Source organism: Meriones unguiculatus, chromosome 5, assembly GCF_030254825.1.
Source record: "Meriones unguiculatus strain TT.TT164.6M chromosome 5, Bangor_MerUng_6.1, whole genome shotgun sequence".
NCBI classification, from domain to species: Eukaryota; Metazoa; Chordata; class Mammalia; order Rodentia; family Muridae; genus Meriones; species Meriones unguiculatus.
In genome coordinates this window covers 29,130,722-29,145,791 of record NC_083353.1, presented here as the reverse complement: position 1 = coordinate 29,145,791, position 15,070 = coordinate 29,130,722, and the positions used below count along the sequence as shown (strand labels likewise).

The window sequence follows — 15,070 nt, the reverse complement described above, 5'->3', positions numbered from 1 at the left end:
TTTTTCAGCTTGATTATTGCCCCTTAAGCAGTAGGAACATTCAGAAAACCAGGACAGGAGAAGCAAACCATCAATTATCTATGAATTTTCAGTCCTTTGTCATTCTGTTTCGACTCTGTAATGCATTTCTTTGCACCTGGGCGGCTTCCTTCTGATGGAGGCTCAGCAGGCACACAACGTGCTGCAAAGCCCATGCTTTCCCTCAGCACCACATGGCTACAAGTGCAAGGAAGGGAGGCAGAGACCAAGGCTGAGGTACATTTTTACTTCTTGCAACTTTTCAATAGCCAAAAACCTTAAAAGTGTAGATCATATAATCTCTTATATTCATCTTATTCACTTTTCTCCTAAGCCCAAGGCAGACCTGTGGGACACTAGTAGTCCCTCCCTTAATTTCTAATATTTTATGACATAAATATCAATTTCTTTCATTAGAAATGTAAGAAAATGACGAATCTGGAATGGATGGAAGACAGGAATTGTAGCAGTGCTGTGTGGTAAACGTGGTGCTGATTGTTTCAAGCGCAGTGACGGCCAGAAGAGAATCTTGCCTTCCTTGAGAACATGGCAATTTCCAATGTTGACAATTTTCTAAGGAGAAATAGGAATGCCTTCTGAAGCATTCATTACTTATTGAGTGCCTGCTCTGCTCACCCAGAATTATAAGTATGATTAAGACATCGCCGAGCTCTCGCGGCATGCACAATTTAGTAGACATGATAGACATGTAAATACGTAATTATTATGCAGAATTGCAAGTACTGTAATAAAGGTAAGTGAAGAGTGCAGAGAGAGCAATGAGAAGGAAGCACAGAGTTTCATAATTATGAGACAGGAAGAGGAAGAGGAAGCAGCACTCTCCCAGGGGGGCAGACCTTGCGGTCTCTGATGATTGGGCATGTTTGCCACTAGCTTTTTGAAAAGTGAAGAACCACCACAAAAGTGAACTTCATAATAATTTCTAATCAGGGATATCTCGTTTAAATCGATTCACATATCTCTTCGATAATATCTCTATTACGTAAAAACCTACAAATGAATAATATAATGCATAAGATAGATACTTTAAACTTGTATGCTTGGATAGTTGTCTATAATCTAGCTAAATGCTAAAAGACATCTCTTTTCCTATAGACTTTTAATAAGAAAAAGAGTATCCCAGGTGAATGAACACAAGCGTCTTTTACCCCGTATCATGAAACTGAATCAGCAACAGGCTTCAAAGCACACATTCCACCACTTCATTCCTCTTCTAACAAATCCACTTTACAACAATAAAAGAGATTTCAGGGTTGATTCCAGTAGGCATCTTTCCTGAGAATTTTCAAAACCATATCCTGGATGAATTAGAGTGAGGTCAATGGCTAATTTCTACTTTTGTCATAACCCTGACACACTGGTGAAGAATTGTGGGAATGTTCATACGGCGCACTGTTCAGTGGCTATCTGTTTTGTGGCAAGTTGTGACGTCAGTTTGCTGAAACTAGTAGTTTGAGTGTAAAAGTCATCAAATGATGCTGAGAGACATTCTTGCTTCCAGAGTAGAACATCAGTCCTGACCCATCAGTGGTGAGCTTTGTCCAGGGTCATTTTACTGCTGACAAGTGGCAGAGTTTGCTAGCTGTAGTGTGTCACACCAATCGTGGGGGTGGGGAGGACCTAGTGGACACCTCTTTGCTGTCATGTCTTTGAAAACACAGAAGGCTTTTAGTAGCATGGAAAGCATTTCATACCCATGGGAAGGGAGCTTTTATGTTGTGCCTACCTTGTATTTAGTAAGCACTTGGTTTAATTTCCTCAGTTGCCACATATTGGAATGACTATATTTTAATCTTTAAAAATGATAATCAAGGTTACCATCTGTCCTTTCTGCAAACTTGAATTTCAATCATGACATATAACAGTGTCATAGCTGAGGGAATTCCATAGGGCCTATTAGAACAAAAAGCAAGGTATGTTGAGATTTCTTCCAATCTGTTTTTTACCACTGGAAATAGAGCTTTGACCTTAGGCTTTCTCATCAACTGACCTAAACATTCTAAGCATCTGATTAGTAGAACTGTATTAACTGACACCTGTTGGCAGGTCTCCGCTGGGTTTCAGTCTGGAGCTGAGTAATAATCATTGGCTTTTCCTTTCTCTCTAAGTCATGAAGCACACAGCTCTAGTCATGGCACAGATATTGACACTCAGGAGTCACGGTTGTCAGTTTATTAGACCAAATACACCTCTTTCCTCTTTTCCTTTTTTAAAGAAAAGATTTATTTATTTATTTTATGTACAGGAGTGCTCTATCTGCATGTGCATCTGCAGGCCAGAAGAGGGCGTCAGATCCCATTACAGATGGCTGTGAGCCAGCGTGTGCTTGCTGGGAATTGAACTCAGGAGCTCTTAACTGCTGAACCATCTCTCCGGACCAACTTTTTTCTCTACTGAAAATTTTATAATGCTCCTTTTTACTATCATGAAATAAAAGTGGAGCACTTATGACCTTGAAATTTAACTATTACAAAAGAGGAATAAATAGAATTTTGTTAACCATGAATCCACGCACTAAACTGCTAAGCGAATATTTATTGAATGCCTACTGTGTGCCAGAACATACAACCAAGGAAGAGGAAGTTCCTTGTCCCTCTAATTTAATTGTATGAGGATGGCGCAACGAAGGAAAATACTGACTATAAATAGTTAGAAGGCTGTATGATGTGCTATGGAGTGATAGAAGGTTAATGGAAATAGAAGAATGTGGGTATTGTTTAGAAGGGTAGGGGAGAAGGCCACGGTTTATAGACTGATTTCAGTAATTCCGTGATTTCAGTAATAATGTGAAGCTGAGGTTCTGGCCAAGAATTGAAAGAAGTGAAGAATAGTCAAGGGGATAATGTGAGAAAGTGGTTTTGAAACTGTTAGTGGGGGTGGGGGGCTGGAGAGATGGCTCAGTGGTTAGGAGCACTAGCCGTTTTTCCAGAGGATCTGGGTTCAATTCCCAGCACGCACATGGCCATGTGTAACTCCAGTTCAGGGATCTGACACCCTCACATGAACATATATGCCAGCAAAACACCAACGCACATCAAATAAAAACAAGTAAATATTTAAAAAAGTGAAAATAGAGGTGGCTGGAACCAAAGCATGGTCCATATGGGCTGCAGAGCAAGGGCAGCAGCCATGAAGAGCCTGACCATCGCTGATCCTCAGAGTGCGGTATCAACGGAAGCAATCGCACAGCCTGCTTAAATTACGTATTCAAAGTAAATCAACATGACGTAAGATGTGGAACAATCTTCATCATATAAGCTTGTCTAACCTTTTGTAGGGCATATAGCATTTTCAGCTCCAAGCTACCAAACACCGAAAGTGCTCCTCCAAATTTGTTTCCAATAAAATTTCCTTAAAAATGACATGGGAGGAGATGAGGGAGGGAGGGTGAAATTGGGAAGGGAAGAGGGAGGAGGCTGCAACTGGAATACGAAGTGAAAAACTGTAATTTATAAAAAAAAATAAATGAGTTAAAAAAATAAAAATTAGAAATATTCCTTGTTCCCCTTACTTTGGAAAACTACTTGGTTACTGAGCTACCACGGGAGGAACAGTCCTGTTAGGCCACAGAGAAGGACTTTGCAGCCAGCCCTGAAGATACCTGATAAAACAGGGTCAAATGAAAGGGGAGGAGGTTCTCCCCTATCAGTGGACTTGGAAAGGGGAAGGGAGGAGATGAGGGAGGGAGTGTGGGGTTGGGAAGGGAATGAGGGAGTGGGATACAGCTGGGACACAGTTAACAAAATGTAACTAAAAAGAAAAAGAAAAAAAAAGAAAAAGCAAAACAAAAAAAATTAGAAAAATGACATGAACACTGGATAGTATCGCCTTATTATCATTTGAGGATCATGGTCCTCAATAACATTTCTTATATATTCTAGCCATAGGAATCTTTCAAAATGATTGAAGATCTCAAAAGTTTTTAAGGTATGGCATAACCATTAAAATTACCATTTCATAAATATACCGAGGCAATGAAAGACAATGAAAATTATTAATTCAATGTGAAAGACAACAATGAATCTGTGTGAGGTAAACAGGAGAGGAATGAAGCATTGATGCAAACTTTAGAAAACTGCACTGTTTGCTTCTGGGAGAAGAGACTGTGCAGTGGGGTGCCGTATTGACACTACTATAGCAATAGGTCTGTTCTCAAACAACTCTGAAGGCATCTTGGGGATTTCAAGAAATTATTCTTCTATGACAGCTTCCTTTTCATTCACATAATATTTGAAATGGACACAACTTTTCCAGTTGTGCATATGAAAAATAGATTCCAATACCTATAGTAGTTTATAGTTTTCCTTTTACATTCATAAATTTAATAGAAAATTTACTTTTCTACTAAAGATTTTTCTGGGAAGTTTAGAATTCACTGTACTTTTTTGTTTAAAGAAGTTTATTTATTTATTTTAAAGCATATAGGTAAAAAAAGAGACCTATTTCACATCTGCAAATTTAGTGTCTAGATATGGCTACCACGTTGACGAATTTAGCATTTTCTTATATAGTGCCTAAGTTAAAAGTGAGGCACACAGACACAGCCCTGATACATCTGTTTTCCATTGTTGAGATTATTTTTTAAAATTTGCTCAAACATGTTCGTACTTTATTCATAATAACCAGAATTTGGAAACAACCCCATTGTCCCTCAATGGAGGAATGGATACAGAAATTGCGGTACATTTACACAATGGAATACTATTTAGCAATTAAAAACAAGGAAATCATGAAATTTGCAGGCAAATGGTGGGAACTAGAAAAGATCATCCTGAGTGAGGTAACCCAGAAGCAGAAAGACACACATGGTATGTACTTGCTTATAAGTGGATACTAGACATATAATATAGGATAAACATACTAAAATCTGTACACCTAAAGAAGCTAAGCAAGGAGGAGGACCCTGGGTAAGATGATCAGTCCTCATTTAGAAAGGCCAAGGGGATGGACATTGCAAGAGGGAGAAAACAGAGAACAAGACAGGAGCCTACCACAGAGGGCCTCTGAAAGACTCTACCCAGCAGGGTATCAAAGCAGATGCCAAACTTTGGGTAATTTATTTATTTATTATTTATTACAATTTATTCACTTTGTATCCCATCTGTGGCCCCCTCCCTTGTCTCCTTCCAATCCCTCCTTCCCAAACCACACTTCTGAGAAATTAATAGCACCTACAATATGTTACTTTTAACTTTGTAATCTCCCTTGCAATCTAAAACTATATGGAGAAGAATATCCAGGAAAAGCAGGACTACGTGTAGCTAGATGCATTATTGAATCCTAAAACTGAATCCTTTTAATAGACTCCAGAAGTTTGGAATTTATAATCAAAGAATGGCAAGTAAAATGTGAATATTGAGAAACAGGAACACAAAGAAAAGGAAGACTATGAATCTATAAAATGAAGAAAGTCTACATTACCTAGAAAACCTTCATTTTTAATTCATCTTGATAGAACATTATTTAAATGATGTTTATTTTACAAGCACAGATTCACATGTTTCATATACAATAAGCATAAAAACGTTAAACTCTTTGTGGCAACCTTCCTAAATATTTCAGGGTCTCTAGTACTTAATTAGACTCTCCTGCAGAAAAGCATGGAATTTCAGAGCAGGTTCTCTATAAGTAAACTGATTAATTAGAGAGACCTTTTATAATGTAATAAAACCCTTTAGACTTAAAATTTTAGTAACCTTAAAAAAAAAAACCTCTCTCACTCAAAGAAAACACAATTGAAAATTATCACTGTCAGGTGTCTGGTGTTACAATAGTGTTTCCCGTATTTTACTAAATATTTCATTCAGGACTGTTAGTCACTTTGTTGCCACTACCTCAGAATCTGATGGTTTTGAAAGTTGCAGTAAGGAAAAGTTACAAAGCTCATCCGGGTAACCAGGGGCTCATCCAGACTCTGCCTCAACAGCTCCAAAGATAGGGAATTTTTCTTCAATGGAATTTCTGATTCTTTCAGAATTGTAATTTTTGAAAAAAAAATGTTTATATTGAGAACAAAATTATGTTATCTATGACTCTTACACTTAAATTTTCTTCTGTGGTAATTGAAAAATTCAAATTAAAATGTTAGGTAGAAAACAAGGCACAGCTTCTGCCAGGCAAAGCACGACAAAGGTGCATGGCTTGACCTCCTGTGTGGGACAGTGTGGCTGGATGAACATTCATCTTAATCCTCCTGTATACTCTCTCCCTGTGCTCCAGAGCCCAGTGAGCCCTGAGGAATATGTCTAGGCTCTCTTGCAGCTAGGGATATATGTATGTCATACCTATGTCTCTCTTTGTATATTTATGTGTGTGAGATTTATATTGTGTGAATCAGGTGTACATGCCTAAGGTTTGTTACTAGAATTCAGCCAACTGTTGGCATGTAGGGTTCATTTTGCTGTTGGGGAGCAGCGGGAATAAGCTGCTGCCAGTTTTTTTGTAACTTGCTAATGTGGAGGAGAAACCACTTCTCATTCTTCCCTAAGAGATTAATACTATCTCTGCAGAAGGAGGACAGAGTCTATGCTTTAGGTCCTTTCTGCCCACAAAGCTTCTGTGACTTACTTAATGCTCTAAATTAAACCCCCTTTTGATTACATTTTGCTTATATCATATGGATATCTATTTTTATGAGTTTTCTATGTGTATGAATGTGTGTGTCTCATCATTGTCTGTATGTATTTTTTGTGCTTTTTTTCCTGTTTGTTTTGTCCCATTTGGGTTTGTTTGTTTACATTTTATCTAATTATTATTAATTATTATTATTATTACTATTTGTTTGTTTTCTAATGAAAGGGAGAGAGAATGTGGGTTTAGGTGGGTGGGGACACCCGGGAGAAGTTGGGGTAGAGGAAAGCACAACCACAATGTACTGTATGAACACAAATCTGTTTTCAATAAAATGAAATAGATTTGCTAGGAAGAAGGCTCTTTGGACATGAACCACCGTGGCCACTATTCCTTTGATAGCTCCTATCTATACCTTCCTGGGGTAGAGCTTGGAAGTGCAAAATAATGAGAGACACCCTCCCCAGGTCTATCTTATGCAGTGTAGTTATGAAGGGGTCCTAAAACAAGGATTCAGATCTGTGTGGTTGTTCTGTTCATGAGCTGGTGTGTGTGTGTGTGTGTGTGTGTGTGTGTGTGTGTGTGTGTGTGACAGAAAGTGAGACAGAGGCATGGACAGAGACACAGAGAGAATTAGCTGATCTCACAATCTTTCTACTCTTCAGTTTTCCAAATTATAAAAACTGGAATAACAATAGTTTTTATTCACATAATTGTGATATTCATTCTGATAATCCTTGTGACAAATTCAAAGCAGTATCTTACACACTCAAAATATTAATTATTATTGTTATTATTTTGAATCTATTTTCATTTATATCACTATAAATACCAAGATTAAAATATGTTTCAGTTGAAAATGCATTCTTATCAGTTTATCAATGTTCTCTTTGACACTAAAGTATCATTCTCAATATTTGACTTTCATTTTTGATAACAATGGTTAGTGTATGCATAATTCACTTTTATAATGCTTAAACCCAGCTGTAAGCTTAAAACATTTTACATATTTTCTACCATAAAAGCAAAAATTTCTGTTTTAACCCATGTAAGACCTTAGATTTATATTTTTGATGCCTATTTATTGGATAAACTCTATTATTTCAGTCTGTAAATATATATATACACACACAGCAAACAATAACAGTCTAAAGTAATGCAGCAACATATATAGTGCATATGTGTTATTTATATATGTACACAGAAAGGCTTATGATATTTTGAACACATATTTTTGTCTTATATAAATGAATCAACTTGCCCTCTTGGCAAATTTAATAAGCAAGCAGTCAATTATGTTGTCAAAGTTGTTAGTAAATAAATGTTACTAGCATGGACCAAAGACAAAGCCATGTACCCTTCTCCCGGTATTCCCATTGGCATCAGTCTTTAATCATTCTCCTGGGCTTGACTGTTCAGTGATTTAGGATTCTAACTATATGATTATACAATCCAAATATTTCTATAGTAAATGGTTCTCTCTTTCTGCTCCCCCCCTCAGAACCCTACATAAAATTAAGGTCTTCTCTACACTGAAGATCCACTGTTCTAAGAAGCGAATGTCTTATTTATAGAACTACATTTTAGTATAACAAAAATATCAAGAATAATTTAATTTGAAATGATTACACCATCTTCAGATATCTTCCACACAGAGGGAAATCCTGAGGCTGGCCTTACAAGGCACATCAGCAATTCTCCATCTCGTTACTCAAAGGATCATTCTGTAATCTTGGTTGCACAGAACCTGACTAATTATTTTATAGTATTTCTCTCTCCTTCATTTCCTATTGATAGGGGACCACCACTTTCTCATCCCATAGTTCTTCACCTCTACAGCATATCAAACCAAATTATTAATCTCTTTGTCGTCCTGCCTATTCTTTCAAAGCAGAATCTCCTAACCATGTGACCTGCATACGAATCACACATGATTTCTGTAGTTCCACTTGAAATACTGGTTCAGACTCAGGTTACTCCAGTATTCATACTAAATTACGATGTTCATTTATGTTTTTAACAACTATTTGATAAGAATGGCTTAGTCTTAAAAGAATACTTTTCCATTTCTTCATTTACAGTATGATTTTTAAAAAAAATGCAATTATTAAAAGAAAGTTTTATGTCTAGGTAAGGTGTGTGATGTAAAAGAAGGAAGGAAGCCGAGCTGCTGCTTGTCTTTGTGATGCTCGTTTTTGCTTAGTCTCATTCTCAGTGAAGAACATTAGTGCTTCTTTCATGTGTGAGTTTGGACATGAGAATGTTTTTTAAGTCATGCATCTAATTATGACAAAACATCAAGCTCTGATGCTTTGCAAATTGGGTAAAACGTTTTATCAAAGTATACTGTTAAGAAAACTTCTATTATATGTTAATGTCTTCATTAATGAAGATATATAATAGAAATAAAGTGTACTGTTCGATTGTAATATTTATTTTCTGTTTCAACAAAAAGAGCATTTGATGGCAATAAATACATACATTTTGTACACTTTGGCTAAAAGAACCCACAAGTTATTTTTTAAGGAGAGTATATGATTTAAAAACAGTCTAATATGTATGTATGTATGTATGTATGCATGCATGCATGCACACATGATACCATTTCTCCAACTTTCTATCATACTTTCCAGGAACTGACTTGCTTTCTTCTCTCCAACTGCCTTTTCATTTTTTTTTTTTTCTGAATAGACCCATAATGTTCAGGGAAAATGCCAGGAATAATAAATTCCAATCTCTGTATAAAATATACCTTCATGACACACTCAAGCTGGAAATCACAGGAACCAATAAAAATGCAGGCAGCCTACTGATAATGAGGTCAGAAATACAAATAAATTTACTTTTAATGAAGACTGGAAGCACAGCAATCAAAGTGTTAAAATTCACTTCATGTATCTCTCATTTGCTTCTTAGCTGATATTTACCACGCAATTCTGTGAGAAAGTAGAGGCCTAAGATGCTCCAGATAAATGGCTCAATTAATTGTACAGAGGTAGACCTCTTTGAGCTGAGCCAGAGCTGTGAGCTCTTTATTAAAAGCACTATTCTGCAGCCCCTAACCTTGTTCCTTGACTCCTCTCTGGTTTCCAATTTAAACAAGTCCCCATGCGGCCTGCTCTAAAGGGCTTTGTCTCCCTGTCGTTGTTAAGAGAGCTGGGGCATCCTGAAGTGTGAAATCAGACCTCATGAGCTGAACGGTTCCCCAGGGAACGCCGGACTGCGCAGAAGGTCAAAGTCATGGGCCGGACCATCTCAAAGTGTCTGATCGCCGCTCTGTGACACAGCAAGTTGGGGGTGGGGGCTAGACTGAAGAGGACTGAAATTGAACACATCTTAATTAAAGCCCACAGACAGCAAAACAAAATGTTTTCTAGGCACCCTGTCAAATGGGGCTTAAATTTAGCTCTGCTAATGAATCTGAGCTGCTCACTGTTATTTTGTACGATAATAAGACTCTCATCACAGAGACTGATAAAAAAAAAACAACAAAACTGTAGCATGTCTTTTTCTGCTGTTTTGTTACTTAAATATTTTCCAACAATGAAGACAGTTTTCCAAAAGGAAAACACAGAAAAAGTCTATGCAAATAAAGGGGCATTAAACATTTCTCTTTAATAACTGGTCGCTTTCTAGATTATGAAGCTGACATTATACAGGTCTTTGTGAATGGCTTAGTTTGGGGAGAAAAATCTTCATTTAATGGGACAATTTCAGTGACTGTTAATGATAAGTCCTCTCTCTCTTCTCCCTCTATAACTCCCTGAAAGAGAGGGTGCATTCCTTTCCAAATCCATTCACCTGGGACACTCCAGTTTGGTGCATGCACCTTTTAACACAGTGGCAAGGCAGAGCATCTTTGAAGGTTTCACAGTTCTCCCATATCCCTGTTTCTGAAACCAACAGGCTGGTCTCCCTGGAGAGGCTATGACCTCTTCCTCAGGGGGAAAACAAAAAACAAACAAAAACAACAAAACCTCCCACAACCCTGGTAAAATGAAGAGGAGGGGCTGGAGAACCATCACAACCCAGGGGAAAGCGCAGAGAAGGGCTGAGGAAGAGATCTCACAACATGGAGAAAGCAGGAGGGGCTGGGGCAGATGAGAGCACTCTTCTTTCTTTTGAAATTTGAAAGAACTCATCACTCAGGTGTAAAGACTCTGAGAAAGCCTCATTCAACATGGAGGACTTGAAATGCCCTGTTACAGGCAGAAATTAGGCCCTACTTAAGGACAAAGAATAATAAGGAGCAAGAAAAAGACAATTTCATTTTCTATCACAGACACACAGAGGCACACACACATTCCCCAGTTGGCTTTTCTGGTCCCATAATCTGTCAAGTTTTAGGAAACATGTGGTTTCATATTGGTGAGATTCTTCCCAGTGAACAGGACCACACAGCCGCTAGTTTGTGCTTTGATGGCACAAAGAAACAGCAACCTCTCACGGGGTAGCTGGAGGTGAGTAAGTTGTACTTAGAAGTATCTTTCAGTCGCCGAAACTTTTTACCTTAGTTTAGTGCACTAACTTTTCAAACCCTAGTGCCACTTTCTCAGGCTGTGAAAGGCGGTCCACAATTTGACTGAAATTTCAATCCACTCTTGTGCTGTGCTCAGAGTGTGCATATGTGTGGGAGTTGTAAATTGAGGCCTTAACCACCAGAGTTAATCTCTTTTTAAAATCTGTATTAACCTTAATGATTTGAAGTGCACTGTCCAACACTGGGCTATTGAGACCGAAGAAAAAACTACCATTGAATATCAATAGTTTATTAGGGGCTTAACTGAAGTGACCTACTGTAGCAGTGTTCGGCCGGACAAGGCTATAGGCTTTTTGTGGAGAGGAAAAGAATTGAGGGTTTCATTAAAAAGTAATTTGTGCTTTATACTCACTCATTCAAAGAGTCTCAATTGCTCTTTCTTCACACAGCGTTAACACAGTATCACAATGTTTCTCAATGGGTGTGTTGTAACAAAAGAAAAATTTCACATTTTGAAAGGAAAAAATTCTTTGTAACTGCGGTAAGATTGATAGTTACTTAAAAGACTATAGAATCTTTTTTCCCTGTGCTCATTTAAGTTTGGAGTGTTAATTAAAATTGTGCTTAAGTTATGTGATTGTATGTTATAATAATTAAAAGCATTTTAACAAATATGAAAGTTGGTCAAGTTTGTCTTGTTAGATATGTTTAGAAAAGTATTCTGAAGCCAAATATCTTCTAATTACAGCCTCATTTGTACCAGGTCAGAAAATATCCCTGGCTTAGTATAGAGAATTACCCATGATCTAAAGCCCCCCAAATCCATCCACAATACTGTAGATCAGTAGCTCACAACCTGGGGTCTCAACTGCCTTGGCAAACCTCTAACTACAAAAATATTTACATTACTATTCATAACAGTAACAAAATCACAGTTATGAAGTAGCAACAAGAATAATGTTAGAGTTGGGATCACCACATTAGGAACTGTGTGGAAGTGTCCCAGCGTTAGGGAGGGTGAGGACCACTGGGCTAGATGGATGCTTGCTTGAAGACCTAAAGATGGACCAGTCCAGTCAATCCCATCTTTCTACTTTTGTTCCTCATTCGGCAGAGCTATACTGTCCTTAACCACTAAGATGAATATCAACTTTTCAAAATTCTATAAAGAAATGTCAAAATACATGAAAAGCTTATTTGTGCCGAAATTGTTTATAATTTCAGAAGTAAGATTATTTTTTTATTAATAGTATATTCAGACATTTATTTCTCTTCTTAATTTTTGCCACCATCACAAATGTTATAAAAAACATAGAAGGTCCAAGGGTGAACAAGGTCAAAGACTAAATTATCTACTTCCTCCTGAATAGTTCAACATCTCTCTTGTTCAATCCAGAGCCCATTAGATTATAAGGTCAGCATGGAATGAGAAATTATCAGATTTATATCTTTAAAACTAAAGGAAAAAATTGAGATTCAGTTATTCAGGATTCCCCAAATTAATGTTCACTTTATCAAATAAAAATTATATCTCATTGAATCTCTAGTGGAAAGGCTATTGTTATTCACATTGATTTACATAGAGCCTTTAGAAAAGAAATATCTCTATTTTTTCCAACTTTGAAAGAACATGTACTTTAACTTCCATAGTGGCATTCAGGCCAAGTAGGTTAACCTAGTTTGCATATTCATGAAGTTTTAAAATCAATGACAGCTTCTAAGAGGAGACAAACTGATACAATTACATTCAGTTTGAATAATGTCAGGTAGCTAAGCATTTCAAATAAACAGTATGTGGATTTTTCTATATGAAATTATTGTGCACAGATTAATTTATTGATAACTACACAAGAAAGCAAATTTTTAAGAAGGGAAATAAATAAACTCACCACTCACAAGTTCTTTATCACCAACAGCTAAGGTAGCTCACACTCAGAGGTTGCAGCCACCCACAGGCCCACCCTTCCCAGGTATCCATATATGCTTCTAAAGTGTTTTTTTCTTCAGTTACAAATGAGTTGGCGATCATCTTTTCAAAGAAATAACAAATCCCTGAATTTTTATGTCAGTCATATAGTATACTCATTTGATGATATGTGAATATTAAATTTTAAATATTCCTATTTTGGAGCAAACATCTGTGGTTTAATTTTGATGGGAATTATCTTTTAGCATGTTTTCAATTTAACTGAATGAATTAAAGAAGGACATAGTGATTTGTAGATGGTTGGACAGTAAGAAAATTACAGTATTTTCTTCAGCTGAGTCTGTAACTTTATAAAGGCCATCTTGCTTAACATTTAGAATGATGTGCTTGTTTTTATAAATAATAAGCCAATGTTTCCCAGCACAATGAAACTTCCATGAAACTGGCAAATCCTACCTTACCATCCAATTTGACATAGATAATTCAATGGGTCGTACAAACATCCCTCAAATCTTTATTGAATTAAATGACAAATGAATGGTGATAGCTCCAAACAAAACAATTAATTCATTCTGTAATTATTAATTAATTATATCTTGATATAAAAACCATCATCTCCTTTGTTAATATATTGAACAAACAGTGATACTCAAGTGATAGAAGACACAGACTCATTTTTCTGTTCTCACACACCTATGTTCTGGGTGAAAAGTCACATATATGCCTCGTTTAGATACACAGTTATTTTATAGCATGCTGAAGAAATTGTGTACCTAGAGAATTATAGCAGCGACTCAAAGATGAAGCATTCATAGTAATTACTGAGTATTCCATTACTGAACTTTTTATTGAATGACACAGCCTATTCCATGTGTGTTAGCAAAGCTGTGATAATGGACAGAACAGGAGTCTGTGTTGGTCAGTATGCAGAAGTAAAAATACCTGGACTCATCAATCCTACAGCATCGACTAAACATTGGCAGGACAACAATTTAGACGTTATTTTGATTTTTATTATTTATTTTTAGTGGTATCACACTGTGTTTAAAATACAGAACTATGTAGGCAATCAGGGATTATCAAACCTTTTGTGAGACCAACACTGCATCTTTCTATTTAAATCATTGACTTCAATGATCCGCTCAGATGAAATGTAATGCTGGATTATTTTATTGTACTGACTTGGCTCACTTTTTGATATATACAAAGGGAAAATTGCATCATCACCTACCCGTGACGTCAGCAGCCATCAAACCTTCTGCTCTGATGACCTTCACCTGGAGAAATCCCACGTCTTTTAGGTTGTTAAATATCCTTAGTGGGCTCTGAAAAACCCAAACATGGGCATTAGGAAAAAAAAAAAAAAAGCCTAAAGAAGCCTCAAACATATGATTAGAAAACACTAAGTTTTCTTAGACTGCTGTCTCAGGGGTCAAAAGATCATTTGCGCTTTTTCAAGCCCAATTATCCTTCCTGTGTCGGGAATGCACATGTGCCCTCGTGTACACACCCGTGCGCATGCACACACAAGATTATGTAATTAGTGATGTTATTTTCTGCAATAAATTAGCACAAACACCATGAACAAAAGTGTAACCAACACTCAGTAGATGCCGAGCAGTGAGCTATGAGCAGAGGTCTCCAGTGGTTCCTCTCCATGTCTTCTATTAAAGCGCCTCGAAAAAGTCATCTGCAGATAGGACAGTTTGGAGACCATGCTAAACAGTCTTAACTCTTCAGTGACTGGTTACATAACACTCCTCACACTCTTCAGACACGAGGTTATTGAGAAAGTCAACACTAAACAAGTTATTTTTCTACCATTTTATTCTTAGTGCTTAGATGAGGAGTAAATTATCATCTAAAGACTTTGCTAATAGTTAATTTAAAAACTTACATAGTTGTATAGGGAGGCATTTTACAAATAAACATATTTATTTAAACTATTTATAAAACTTAGTTTTATAAGAGGATATTTTAAAATAAATTTATTTTTGAACTGTTAAAATAATAATTAATTTAAAGACTCACATAGTTTTATAGTTTTATAAAAC

At 36.7% G+C, this 15,070-nt stretch overlaps 1 protein-coding gene across 6 annotated transcripts in view; it reads right to left on the bottom strand.

The window, feature by feature from the left end:
* The window catches only part of Mctp1 (multiple C2 and transmembrane domain containing 1), a 564,452-nt gene that overhangs the window by 164,072 nt on the left and 385,310 nt on the right, over window positions 1-15,070 (bottom strand). For all 6 annotated transcript variants that reach the window (XM_060383587.1, XM_060383590.1, XM_060383588.1 and 3 more), the window contains one exon: window positions 14,248-14,341. In XM_060383587.1, the coding sequence (XP_060239570.1) occupies window positions 14,248-14,341 (94 nt within the window). The remainder of the gene's footprint in view (window positions 1-14,247; window positions 14,342-15,070) is intronic.